The following is a 14,923-nucleotide window of genomic DNA, read 5'->3' as shown; positions in this document are numbered from 1 at the left end:
AGTAGAAACAAAACTGAAACTGTTTGAGCAGCATATTCCAGAAGTCTTGAGGTCTTTCTGAGTGTAGCCTTCATTGATTTGAGATCTACCATACCATTCTCTCACTAGAAGGGAAAACCTATCATGGCAGCAGGCTGTAAAAGAGACCCAGTTTGGGAATAAGAACCATTCAAGACATATATGTTTGCTGATGCTGCTTTAAAGAAAGTCACACCAGTGAACTGGTGGAAGTCACTTAAGCATTTGGATTCAGAGACTGTTGAAGTGATAATCTCACTTTTAACAGCAGTAGATGCTACTGCTGGTGTAGAAAGAATATCTTCTTCCTTTGGACTAATTCATTCCAAATTGAGAAATCATTTGGGACCTGAAAAAACAGGAAAGTTTGTTCATAATCGGGAAAAGAAAAACAAACAGGAAAATGAAGGCAAAGACAACCGAGTTAGCTGCAGAAGCCAATATTTTAAGTTTCTCATGTTGACCTGGCTGACATAGTCAATTTAATTTTTTAAATATTTTATTTAACTATTTCTGTTAAAAATAATTTTAACAAATCCACTCTGGCCAGAAGTGAGGTGCACTAACAGCTAGGCTGCCTGGCTGTCTGAGTATCCTATCACACAGGCAAAGTGAATTTGTTTTCAAAAGTTCAATAACTGTGAATATTCAAGTGATCTCCTACCCACATTGCCCCTGAAGCTTAACTATCTGTCCCAACTTGCATTTAGATCAGACCCTCGGATTTCTTTCCCCGGACCCGAGGAAGAGCTCTGTGTAGTTTGAAAGCTTGTACCTTCCACCAGCAGAAGTTGGTCCAATAAAAGATATTATCTCACTACCTTGTTTCTTTAATATATATAGAAATATTTGTCTAATTCTAGTGGTATCATGACCCCAGGGGAGCTCCAGCTACCTCATTCAGATATCTTCATTTGCATACTTAATATAAGATGAAAGGAACACACTTGGAGGAAAAGGCAGCATGTTTTAAATTGATAAAAGAAAATTGTCTTAACACGAGTAATTAACCCAGGGGTCGGCAACCTTTCAGAAGTGATTTGCCGGGTCTTCATTTATTCACTCTAATTTAAGATTTCGCGTGCCAGTAATACATGTTAATGTTTTTAGAAGGTCTCTTTCTATAAGCCTATAATATATAACTAAACTATTATTGTATGTAAAGTAAATAAGGTTTTTAAAATGTTTAAGAAGCTTCATTTAAAATTAAATTAAAATCCAGAGCCCCCTGGACCGGTGGCCAGGACCCAGGAAGTATGAGTGCTACTGAAAATCAGCTCGCGTGCCGCCTTTGGCACGCATGCCATAGGTTGCCTACCCCTGAATTAACCCATATAACTCTCTACTGAGGGAAATAGTTTAACAGAAATAAAAAAGGGAGTAGATGTACTGGGATAAGAGAAAATATCCAGAGTTACTCATTAGATAAAATTTTACATGGTAAATCAATCTTTATACTGCAGGGCAGGATTTACAACACATTGTCACAGGCTGGGACTAAGAAGAAATTTCCTTTTAGCCATATTACTCTATAAATATCCATTATGAAGATCTTACATCCTCCTCTAAAGATCTGTTACTGACCACTGTTGAAGCTAGGGTATGGGATTAGATATGCTATTGACACTTCCTTTGTTCTGAGAATTTGTTTTCTGCTTCCACTTTCTCTCTGTCCCCAGTTCCAAGTAAAAAGCAATTTATAACAAAGAATATCCCTGGAAAACTAAAATTAAAATACTGAGGGGGTGAGTCCTGTATCTGGCTGATACCTTGGCTGGAAGTTTGGTCTCAGTATCTGTTCCGTTCCTGAGTCTATCTGTATGACTTCTTTTCTGGCTTATACCACTCAAGGACAGCTGCTAAAAACCTCATGCTGCTACACTGGGCATGTGTGTTACATTAAATATGGATGCCAGGTATGAGCATTCCTCACTGAACACGCTCCCCGGAAGTCCAGTTGACCTTCCTTTGATGGTCATAATATTTTTGTCTTTACTCTAAAAAAAATATGCTCACTGCAATTTGGGCTGACCACCAGACTGCCAATTAGAATAGTGTGTCTGGAAATAGACTATATCCTTACAACTGGCCTAACCAGTTCTAATTTAGAAATTAACTGTTCAAAATGCACCCAGGCACCCAAAAGGGGGATGGGGTACACTGTTATCATACCTGAACTTGATACCTAGAGTCAAATGTATATAACAGACACATGTGAACAAAACATGTCTTAAATAGCTAACAAAAAATCCGTACAGATTTGTAATAAAAAAAAATTTGAAAACTGTGTGTGTGTGTGTGTGTGTCTAGATAAAAAAAATATGGGCATCACAGAAACTTGGTGGAATGAGGATAATCAATGGGACACAATAATACCAGGGTAGAAAATATATCTGAAGGACTGAACAGGTTGTGCTGGTGGGGAAGTGGCACTATATCATATTTATCAAATGAAATAAAAATCTTAAATGAACCAGATTGTAGCATAGAATCTCTATAGTAATTCCATGCTCTAATAATATAGCAGTTGGGATATATTACTGACCACCTGACCCGGCTGATGATAGTGACTGTGAAATGCTCAGGGAGATTAGAGAGGCTATAAAAAATAAAAAAAACTCAGTGATAATTGGGAATTTCAACTATCCCCATATTGATTGGGTACATGTCACCTCAGGACAGGATGCAGAGATAAATTTTCTTGAGACCTTAAATGACTGCTTCTTGGAGCATCTAGTTCTGGAACCCACAAGAGGAGAGAGAACGCTTGATTTAGTCCTAAGTGGAGCACAGGATCTGGCCCAAGAAGTGATTATAGCTGGACTGCTTGGTAATAGTGACCATAATATAATTAAATTAAACATCCCTGTGGTGGGGAAAATACCACAGCAGCTCAACACCATAGCATCTAATTTTCATAAAGGGGGACGACACAAAAATGAGGAAGTTAGTTAAACAGAAATTAAAAGGTACAGTGCCAAAAGTGAAATCCCTGCAAGCCGCATGGAAACTTTTAAAAGACACCATAATAGAGGCTCAACTTAAATGTATACCCCAAATTAAAAAACCTAGTGAGAGAACAAAAAAAGTGCCATCATGGCTAAACCACAAAGTAAAAGAAGCAGTGAGAGACAAAATGGCATCCTTTAAAAAGCGGAAGTTAAATTTTATTGAGGAAAATGGACAGGAGCATAAACTCTGGCAAGTGAAGTGTAAAAATGTAATTAGAAAGGCTAAAAAAGAATTTGAAAAACAACTAGCCAAAGAGTCAAAAAGTAATAGCAATTTTTTTAAAGTACATCAGAAGCAGGAAGCCTGCTAAACAACCAGTGGGGCCACTGGACAATCAAGATGCTAAAGGAGCACGATAAGGCTGTTGCGGAGAAACTAAATGAATTCTTTGCATCCGTCTTCACAGCTGAGGATAAAAGGGAGATTCCCAAACCAAAACCAGTCTTTTTAGGTGACAAATCTGCGGGACTGTCCCAGATGGAGGTATCATTAGAGGAGGTTTAGGAACAAATTGATAAACTAAACAGTAATAAGTCACCAGGACCAGATGGTATTCACCCAACAGTTTTGAAGGAAATCAAATGTGAAATTGCAGAACTACTAACTGTAGGTTGTAACCTATCATTTAAATCGGCTTCTGTAACACATGACTGGAGGATAGCTAATGTGACACCAATTTTTTAAAAGGGCTCCATAGGTGATCCTAGCAATTACAGGCTGGTAAACCTGACTTTAGTACCAGTGAAACTGGTTGAAACTATAGTAAAGAATAAAATTGTCAAACACATAGATGAACATAATTTGTTGGGGAAAAGTCAACATTTTTTGTAAAAGGAAATCATGCCTCACCAATTTGCTAGAATTCTTTGAGGGGGTCAACAAGCATGTGGACAAGGGGGATCAGAAAGCCTTCACCAAAGGCTCTTAAGCTAAGTAAGTTGTCATGGAATAAGAGGGAAGATCCTGTCATGGATTGGTAACTGGTTAAAAGATAGGAAACAAAAGGTAGGAATAAATGGTCAGTTTTCTGAATGGAAAGAGGTAAATAGTGGTGTCTCCCAGGGGAGACATATTTATAAATGGTCTGGAAAAAGGGGTAAACAGTGAGGTGGCAAAATTTGCAGATGATACAAAACTACTCAAGATAGTTAAGTCCCAGGCAGATTGCAAAAAGCTACAAAAGGATCTCTTAAAACTGGGTGACAAAACTGGGCAACAAAATGGCAGATGAAATTCAATGTTGATAAATGCAAAGTAATGCACATTGGAAAACATAATCCCAACTGTACATATAAAATGACGGGGTCTAAATTAGCTGTTACCACTCAAGAATGAGATCTTGGAGTCATTGTAGATAGTTTTCTGAAAACATCCACTCAATGTGTAGCGGCAGTCAAAAAAGCAAACAGAATGTTGGGAATTTATTAAGAAAGGGATAGATAATAAGACAGAAAATATCATATTGCCTCTATATAAACCCATCGTATGCCCACATCTTGAATACTGCATGCAGATGTGGTCGCCCCATCTCAAAAAAGATATATTGGAATTGGAAAAGATTCAGAAAAGAGCAACAAAAATTATTAGGGGTATGGAACGGCTTCCATATAATGAGAGATTAATAAGACTGGGACTTTTCAGCTTTGAAAAGAGATGACTAAGGGGGGATGTGATAGAGGACTATTTAACCATGACTGGTGTGGCGAAAGTAGATAAGGAAGTGTTATTTACTCCTCCTCATAATACATGAACTAGGGGTCACCAAATGAAATGAATAGATAGCAGGTTTAAAACAAACAAAAGGAAGTATTTTTTCACACAACACATAGTCAACCTGTGGAACTCCTTACCAGAGGCTGTTGTGAAGGCCAAGACTATAACAGGGTTCAAAAAAGAACTAGATACATTCATGGAGGATAGGTTCATCAATGGCTATTAGCCAGGATGGGCTGGGATGGCGTCCCTAGCCTCTGTTTGCCAGAAGCTGGGAATGGGAGACAAGGAATGGATCACTTGATGATTACCTGTTCTGTTCATTCCCTCTGGGGCACCTGGCATTGGCCACTGTTGGAAGACAGGATACTGGGCTAGATGGACCTTTGATCTGACCCAGTATGGCCGCTCTTACGTTATTTTCCTGCAAGCCAATGGGTAGTGAATGTTTTGTTTCAATGTAAGGCTTTAACCTAAAGGAGTGGAATGTTGATGTACTTAAAATTCCATTCCATTTTAAGTGACTCAAAAGTAAGCAGCTAGAGGATACAGTGCAGATATTAAGAAAATATAACAGTGAAGAGAAAATTATTATCCCTTAAGCTGTATCTATTTTTCTGTTTATTCCATAGGCAAATCATGTTTCAACATGTGCACATTTCATTGCTGTCAAATCAAATTTGGTCTGGATTGTAAAATTCAGTAAGGGTGGGAAAAATGGCTTTAATAACTATTAATTTCAGTCATGACTAACTTGAGAATATAATTAAAATGTGATACAACACAGTCTTTTTTTTCTGTTCATTCTAAGGTGGAGAATTTCATTTGGCTGTATTTTTCTATTCTCAGGTAAGTTTTGTCTGACTAAGGTAATATAAAACAGAATAGTGTGTGTATCTGTACCACAGTGGATTCAGAACTGTTTAGCTGGATGTCATAGCCTTGACAGTGCTACCAGTTAATGGAAAATTTTCTTTAGCTATAGCACCTGAATGCACAAAAGGAGTTAAGTATTGTGACATTGAGCATCATAACATCTACATTTTAGGTGCCTAGAAAATCACTGATTCACAAAGCCTGAGTTCAGTGTCTAAACTCCTATATAATGAATGGGAAGAGACTGGCACCATAGGGTATGTCTACATGTTCAGACTCGTGCTGCAGCTTGGGTTTCAAGGCCCTCCCACCTTGCTGAGTTTCAGAGCTTGGGCTCCAGCCTGAACCTGAATGTCTACACTACTATGTTTAGCCCAGCAGTGAGCCCTGCAAGCCTGAGTCATTTCACCAGGGGGGCTGTGAGCAGTACCTGCTTTATAACGACACCATGGTGGCCCACACTCAGAATTTGCTGTGTACCTGTACGGTTAGTCTGCAATTCACAAAAGCCAGCATTCTAGAAAGGGAGCTGTCTAAGCTATCCAATGGGAGATGGTGACAAGAGGGCTATGTGCTAAGCCCTGCCCCTGTCTCAGCTGCAGGGAGGCATCGATATATGCTTGGGATTCTGAGCTATAAATCCTCTCTTGGCATTAAGTGCTTATGCTGTTTTAATAAGAAGCGGAGATGAGGAGGAAGAGAAGTTATTTGAGAGAGACCTAGGCTCTGGTCCCCCTGCACCAATGCCTTTTTAATTATTTATCCAGAGTGCAACAGCTTCAACAGGAGATTCAGGAAACCCCACAGCAGAATATGCCATAGCTCAAGTTAAAGCAGGCATGTGAGTGGTGATATACATCTTAGGTGGAGGAGGTGACTTGACCTGGGTGTCTCCCACATCCCTGGTGAGTATCCTACCCACTGTGCTAAAAGTGATGAGGGAGATCCACCTCTGGCTGTTTTGTGTGAACTCACCTGAAGGGCCTGATCAGCTAGATGGCCTCTAAGCACACCTATTGAATTTGGCCATGCATTCTGCTTAGGTGACTGAACACCTATCTTCCTCTGGTTTGTGAATCACTCTGGGGCTTAGGTGGGAGATAGGAACCTAGAGGGAGGCAGCAGTATGTGTGCTCAGGAGCCAAAACAAATACACCTAGGGCATTTTTACTGCAAAAACCTAGGTGTGTACAAATTCAGAGGGAGTTTGTGCATGAGTGGTTCCAAAACTGGGACTTGGAGACTTAGGTGCCTAACCCCTTTTGTGCATATGGGCCTAAGTGCTTATGATTCTGAAGCTAGATAATTTGAGTTCTATCGCTGGTGCTCCTATGATGCTCCAAACTGCTGTGATCTGCAACATAGTGATAATCAAGAAGTCACATGTGGCTATGGATTTGTTTGCCTCTGAGCCATGCGGAAAAGCACATTTTATAAGTTAATAAATAAACAAATTATAAATACTTATTTGTACTGTCTAATGTTTTTATATTAATTATGCTTTATAAGACTAACTCGTTTGATAGCACTGACTGAAAGTCATAACTATTGGAAGACTACTCCTTGGTCTTTGTGAAGTGAGTTGGGTATCTCAGTCAATTTCATAATGGACAGGTGGCCACATTTCAAAAAAATCTTTCATAACTGACATTTGTTGTCAATCTTGTCAAGAAAGCCAAGCAGACTGAACTTCTCTCTCATGCCTACTGATAGTCCTTCAAACAGGGTTGAGATATATTGCCCAATGTTTTAATGATCCCAGTAGAAATTTTACAATGGAGAACTTTGAAAATTAATATATTTCATAATTTATACACCCTCTTTTATCCCAAACCTCTTCACAAACCATATACATAAAATATCACTGAGTGCAGCCATCTCTGAAGTAGAGAGTAGCAACCAGCCAAAACACAGAATGCTGCAATATTAAGAGGAAGGGACAATTTTGGCCTAGAACAGACAAGCAAACCTTTATCCATAAACTGCCATGTTGGTTTATATTTATGCAGATCAGTCACAGCTTTGTTTTTTAAAGTCTTATCTGAAAGATCATCGCACAGTAAACTGCAAATTATCCACTTTGGAAAAATGATCTAAATCATAAAAGTTGGACTGCACCCTGTGGTTCCATGGAGTCTAGGTATATAAGAAATGATGCTTAGAGCAACAACATGTCCCCTCTGGTTTTAAAGCATTGTCAATGAGGTGAAACAGGATTTCAGTCCCCTAGTGTATTAACCTAGGAAATTTCATGAAGCCTGCATTTATAGTGGTCACCTTTAAAAACTTTCTGATTTTGCTCTATTTAATAGTATTTGAAGTATTCTCTAAATACTCTCTACAGTAAGTGCAGGGAATACTGTAAATATTGAGGTCAAATAATCTAAGGAAAACTGGAAAGTTTGTTAGGGAGATCACTTAATTATTTAAAAAAGTGTAACTTACAAAAAATTACATATATTTAAGTTTCCTCTAGAAATGCCTTTGCAAATTGCAAAACAGAAAAACCTGTTTTTAAAATAATATTTTATAACTGTGCTACTACTGTAAATACAGCTGGGACTGAAACTAGATTGTAATGTGAAATCAACAAATATAGAGGGACATAATCTCTGATAGCTAACTCTACTGAAGTCCAAAGAGTTGCACCAGCAGATAATTTGATACAGGGTATTTCCTGTCCGTTACTAAAGCTACCCTTCATTTTTTGCTGTATATAATATGCAAAAGACATTAAAAGTAGACAGCTCAAGTTGATGCTAAAGAATCCTTTAAGATGTCAAAGCACAGTATTATGTGCATTTGAGACAAGTTTCTGAAAACCTTCTTGTTTTCTAAACCAGTGAGACTGAGAATCAACCTTCATCCAAGTTATTTAAAAAGAAATACCCAGATATGTGCATGACTTAATAACAGTGACACCAGATGAGGGAAAAAAACAGGGGAAATTTAAGTATTGCCTTGAAATATATTGCAAAATCAATTTTTCAGAGACATAATTGCCCTTTTTCTCTTAAATGTGGAATTTCCTCTAGTTCTAGAACAGGAGCTTTGTTGGGGGAGATTCCCTGTGTCAATAGGACCCAATAGTCTGTTCTAAACCTTTAAAGGCCTGAGATAACAGGACTTTAAAAGCAGAGCATTTTTATAAGCATAAACTATTTTTGCTTATTTTTTAATACTTTTTTTTAAATTACTTTCTCTTAGTCCTGTACAATTGAACTCATGACCTAGCTTTACAAGCAGAGATACAAAAATGGTTCCTATAATAATTTGAAAAACTCTACATTTTTTTCCTGTAACACGTATAGGCAATCTTTCTCTGGTAGGTTGTTTTTATAAAAATGGTGTCTACATGAAGCTGCTCAAGAGTTTGGAATATCAAAGTAAGTCCTGGGGAGATGGATTAAGGGGTGGAAAGCAGATGAGGCAGTCAGAATCATGAAAAATACATGTGGCACATGGTTCTGCAATTTGTCACATGGATATCACTGTCCAGTAGGAGGCATGTGTAAACACAGAGCAATTACGAACAGGAACTGATTAAGCTGCATAGATAATTAACTGAGCATTATTACTAATATAATAGTGGCATATCTATGAATAGTTCTATATAAAAGGTGAAGTATGTCAAATATATAATAGGTCCCTGTCTCAAGGGCTTGTAGACCTTCCTATGCAGAAGAAAGGTGATTTTTTTTAAAGCAGTTTTTCTGAAGGATTTTGTGAAAGCCTGTTGCATATGAGACAACATCTGTTAAGTCATGAATATACTGACCAAAAGGGGAAGGATTTTCCCATTTATTTTAACCATTTTATTTCTGTATTGCGTAAGTTAATATAAATCTTACTTTTTAAATTCATGTTTGTTGCTATTTTGTTTTCTTTTATATGTCAACACCATCCTTCCTGAGCAGATACTTCTCTTATGACTGTCACCACTATTTACTCTCTTTCTAGCTCACTAATTATGCCACTCTAATAACCCATAAAGAAAATGACTGAGCTTTGAATGGCAGGGATAGGCAGGAAATGTGTCATATGCTGTGACCCAAATCCTGCTCATGGAATAAAGTCCATTGCAGGTGATGGGGCCACTCCTATGAAGTTAAGAAAACAAGATTTAGCCTTAGGGTTACATATCATTTGCATATTTAGTACCATAAAAACAATAATACCTTTATCAATAACATGTATCTATATATAAATCCATATCGATAACGGGCCAGTCCACGTTTATTTATAAATACATACTGTATTGAGGAATAATCTCATGTCATCATCCTGAAACCCATCCTTAATTTCCTAATTTATTTCAAAGGTTTGAGAGAGTTAACAGGAGTAGTGTTACACCAGCCCAATCCACAGGGAATCCTTGAACATTAGAAACAGAAAACATGGCAGTCCGGGCACGAAACTGACTCACTCACAATTTGGGGCAGCAACAAAGAAAGGGGGGACGAAGAGGTCCCCTTTAACGACATTTTACTTGCTCCTTGCCCCTACAACACTGAATTGCTTGCCCTGGGGCAGCTAGAATTGGACGAAGCTGGGGCCTGGGGGTGTGTGGAGGGAATTAGTCACAACTCCCAAGTTTGGGGCATGGACGGTAGAGCAGCGAGGATCCGAAGCCAGGCAGCGAGGGACCGGAGCTCGGGGTCCCCTCATCTGCCAGGCCCTCGGCTCTGGAGCTGCTGCTCCTTCCACCCACAGCCCGCGGCTGTAACCACGCAGCAATGTGGTGCAAAGGACAGTGCCCGGTCCAGCCTCGTGACCTCATCCCTCGTGCAAATCACGTCAGCATCAGCAGTCACGGGGCCCCCGCCGTTGTGGCTGAGATGCGCGAGCTGCCCCCTGAAACGCGGGGCCTGGGAGCAGGTGCCGCGTGGGACGCCGCGGGGGGCGCAAGGCCCGGGAGCCGCCAGTGGGTGGGGGACGAGCCCCTCTCCCTACCAACGCCTTAAAGGGACAGGACCCGCCGCAAGGCGCCCCTGCCTGGGCCACTTGCCAGCAGGTGTAACGTCCCGTTTCCCACTCGCGTCAGCCTGACGGGAGGGGGTGTGTGTCAGTCACCGACTGTCAGGGGCATAGTTGGCCAGCGAGCGCCTGAGGGGTCCCTCTGCCGGCTGACCCAGCGCCCTATCCAACAACCCATCCTGGGGCGGCAGGGGCAATGACAGCACCGGGATTAACATGGGGGGGGGGGGAGAGCCCCTGCCAGCTCTTTGTGCCTGTGCTGAGAGGAGTCTTCGGGTCAGGCATTGGAGTGGGGAACCCTATTTTTCCCAGCATGCTCTGCGAGCACGGAGAGGCGGCTCCTGAGCTGTGCCCTGACAGGGAGGCGGAGCTAAGGCCGCAGCCGAGGCCCCCCCCCATCGCATTCACACACTACACACCGTACCCCACGACCGGGAGGGGAGGCTGAGGCTGTTCCCTACCCGCAGCGCGCGGACCCGAGATGCCGCTCTTCGCCACCAACCCCTTTGACCAGGATGTGGGTAAGTGGCACCGACACAAGCGGGCCCGGCCCCGGCCCCGGCTGTCTGGTACCAAACGCTCTCCCCGCCTGCCCCCTGGTGTCGCCCCCCCCCCGGTCTGTCACCAGCAGCTCTGGTCCGTCCCTTCCCCACGCTCTGAGTTGGCCCCAGCTCCTCGCCTCAAACTTGTTTTGCCTGCCCCCCCCCCTGCGAGCCCCCGTTGTTCATGGCTTTGTTGTCTGGGGGAGGGGCAGAGACAGCTGGGACCCGGGGTAGGGATGCGGGTGGGCTGTGCTGAGCCTTGCCTACAGTGCCACTGCGCTCTCAGGGGCTCCACTCCGTCACGAGGGACAGGGACACGCACACAAAGGGGATGGAAATGCTCACTGGTGAGAGTGCTGTGGACAACGAGGAGTTGGTGTCTGCCTGACGTGATTCAAACAGCTCTTTCGGTTGGTTATTATGGGTGCCATCCGTGATTATGCTGCTGTACAGAGACACCAAGGCCTCTGGCCTGACTAATAAAACACTTGTCACAGGGGCTGCATCAGAAAGAAACTGCAAAAAAACTGTGGTTCTGAATGTCTTATTGAAACACACACAAAGTAAATTTCCCACCTAGTGACACAAGCACACACAGCACAATTATCTGTCTCCCCAGAAAGAGCATAAGCAATGCTTTTAGAGTTAATCACTAAAGAGAAACTTTACTCTTCGGATATGATCTATTTTCCTCCTTATTCCATGCCTGACCAGTACTAAACCGAAGGGGGAGAAAGTGTGTGCCTTTTATACTTGATCTAATTTATTTTTAGTGTCTTGATTTTGCCAAAATGTAAAGCTACATATTAAAGAGTTGAAGTTATTTTCTGCCTGCCCATTTGATTTTTGTGTGTAGTTGGTTTCTTATCAGTGATTAGCTTCAAAATTTTCAGTGCTGTGTTACACAGAGAAGTTAACATGAAGGCAATTACACTTTTAAAGACAGTGTAATTGTCAGTGACCTAACTGCTTTAAAGGTAGGGATCCCTGGTTCATTTTATTTTGATAAGCAAGTAAAGCCACTCATGATCTAAAAACTCTGTGCTATATTAAAATATGAAATCTGTTTCTGGGATCAAGTTTCTTCAGTATTCATCACTTTTTGTGTTTAGGACTTATAAACTACAAATTGATGATTCATTTTGCATAAATTAGTACGACTTCAAAATTCAGTGCTCCTATTAACTCTCGCACTTACCCAGACACCTGCACCATATAATTGGTCAGCTTTCTGGGAACCACAAGCAAGTATTTCACAGACCACGATTTAAGAATCTCTGCACTAGAGAACTGCATTGTTAACTGAATCAGTGTAATAGTACCAATATAGGTCCCAACGGTGCAGTGTGATCACAGTAGTCACATTATTTCAGGTGTGATTTTTGCCCCACATCCACAGAGGCAATATTCTTCACCATTATAGTTCACTTCCTTTCTACCTACTGGCCCAGCATTGTCTTGTGAGAAGGTTTGATAGGCCTTCTGGAATCAAGAGGGAATTATAGGAGAAGTGGTCAAAGTCACGTAATTTTTTGGAAGGCAGTACGGTGAGACCAATTATTGTGTTTAGAAAATGAGCTGGGCAGGGCACTTCATACTCTGCAGATTTATATAGCCAATAGCCTGACAGACCTGTTAAAAGTTCTCCCCAAGAAATCCTGGATTTTTCTGTCATGGCGCGTCCAAATCACCAATTTGATACTATACTGACAAAGGGTTCTTGTCCATAACTTCATTAAAATTTGCTCTTTTAAGACCCCAATTGGCTGAAAATTATTGAAATGTATATGGAAGTGGTATTTAAAGGCAGAACTGAAGGGATTGAAAAACTTAGGAAGTCATACACAAGAAAAAAATATTGCAAATAGCCACCTCACCCACCCACTCCTGTAATAGACCCATAACCTCTGGCTGAGTTACTGAAGTGTTCAAATCATGATTTAAAGACTTTGAGTTACAGAGAATCCACTTTTTACACTAGTTTGACCTGCAAGTGACCCATACCCCATGCTGCAGAGAAAGGTGAAGCCGTCATCCCCCCCCCAGGGTTTCTGCCAATCTGACCTGGGAGAAAATTCCTTTCCAACTTCAAATATGTCGATCAGTTAGACCCTGAGCATGTGGGCAAGATCCAGCAGCCAGGCACCTGGGAAAGAATTCTCAGAGCCCGCCCCAGCTAGTGTCCCATCATCGGCCGCTGGAGATATTGCTACTAGCAGATGCAGATTGGCTGCATGCTGTTGTAGGCAGTCTCATCATACCTTTCTCTCCATAAACTTATCAAGATCAGACTTGAAGCCAGTTCGGTTTTTTGCCCCTACTACTCCCCTTGGAAGGCTGTTCCAGAACTTCACTCCTCTGATTGTCAGAAACCATCTAATTTCAAGCCTAATGTTATTGATGGCCATTTGTTCTTGTGTCAACATTGGTGATTACCTTAAATAACTACTTTCCCTTCCTAGCATTTATCCCTCTCATGAATGTATACAGAGCAATCCTATCTCTCCTCAACGTTCTTTTGGTCAGGCTAAACAAGCCAAGCTCTTTGAGTTTCCTCTCAAAGGTAGGTTTTCCATTCCTCTGATCGTCCTAGTAGCCCCTTCCAGATTAAATTAATCTTTCTTAAACATGGGAGACCAGAATTGCACATAGTATCCCAGATGAGGTCTCACCAGTGCCTTGAACAATGGAACTAACACTTCTTTGTCTTTCTACTGGAAATACCTCACATGATGTATCCTAGGATTGCATTAGCTTTTTTCACAGTTGCATCACATTGGCAGCTCATAGTCATCCTGTGATCATCCAGTACACCCTGGTCTTTCTCCTTCTTTGTCACTTCCAATTTATAAATCCCCATTTTATAGCAAACATTCTTGTTATTAATCCCAAAGTGTGTGACCTTGCATTTTGCACTATTAAATTTCATCCCATCTCTGTTACTCTAGTTTTCAAAGTCATCCAGATCTTCTTGTGATATTCCAGTCCTCCTTCATATTTGTAATACCTCTCAATTTTGTGTAATTCACAAATTTTATTAACATACTCCACTTTAGTGCCAAAGTCATTAATAAAAATGTTAAATAAGGTTCCAAGACCGATCCCTGAAAAACTCTACTAGTAACCTCCATCCAGCCTTACAGTTCACCTTTCAGTATAACTTGTTGTCTCCCCTTTAACCAGTTCCTTATCCACCTTTCAGTTCTCATATTAATCCCCATCTTCTCCAATTTAACTAATAATTTCCCATGTGGAACTGTATCAAATGCCTTGCTGAAATCCCGGCAGACATCTGTTGGGAAATAATACAGCAGGGCACAGGCTATTCAGTAAGTTCTTGGAATGCCTTAGAGACAAGTTTTTATTACAGAAAGTGAGAATGCAATGGGGAGAGACTGTTCTAGATTTGATTCTGACAAAGAGGGAGGAACTGGTTGAAAATTTGAAGGTGGAAGGCAGCTTGGATGAAAATGATCATGAAATGATAGAGTTCATGATTATAAGAAATGGTAGGAGGGAAGACAGCAGAATAAGAACAATAGACTTCATGAAGGCAGACATTAGCAAATTCAGGGAATTGGGAGGTAAGATCCCATGGGAAGCGAGTCTAAGGGAAAAAAGTGAGCAGGAGAGTCAGGTTTTTTAAAAGATATATTAAGGGCACAAGAACCAACTACCCCAATGCGAAGAAAAGATAGAAAGTATGGTAAGAGACCACCCTGATGAATGAAGAAATCTTCAGTGTCCGGAAACTCAAAAAAGAGTCATACAAAAGAGGAAACTAG

The 14,923-nt window shown here is 41.0% G+C and overlaps 1 protein-coding gene across 1 annotated transcript in view; it reads left to right on the top strand.

The window, feature by feature from the left end:
- The first annotated feature begins 10,870 nt into the window (after positions 1-10,870).
- Positions 10,871-14,923, top strand: part of STAM (signal transducing adaptor molecule) — a 69,381-nt gene continuing 65,328 nt past the window's right edge. The window contains exon 1 of the mRNA XM_039524657.1: positions 10,871-11,117. Coding sequence (XP_039380591.1) covers positions 11,078-11,117 — 40 coding nt within the window. The 5' untranslated portion in view covers positions 10,871-11,077. The remainder of the gene's footprint in view (positions 11,118-14,923) is intronic.

Source organism: Mauremys reevesii, linkage group 2 (genome assembly GCF_016161935.1).
Source record: "Mauremys reevesii isolate NIE-2019 linkage group 2, ASM1616193v1, whole genome shotgun sequence".
NCBI lineage: Eukaryota > Metazoa > Chordata > Testudines > Geoemydidae > Mauremys > Mauremys reevesii.
Note: the sequence above shows the minus strand (reverse complement) of the source record. Positions and strands in the feature narration are given on the sequence as shown.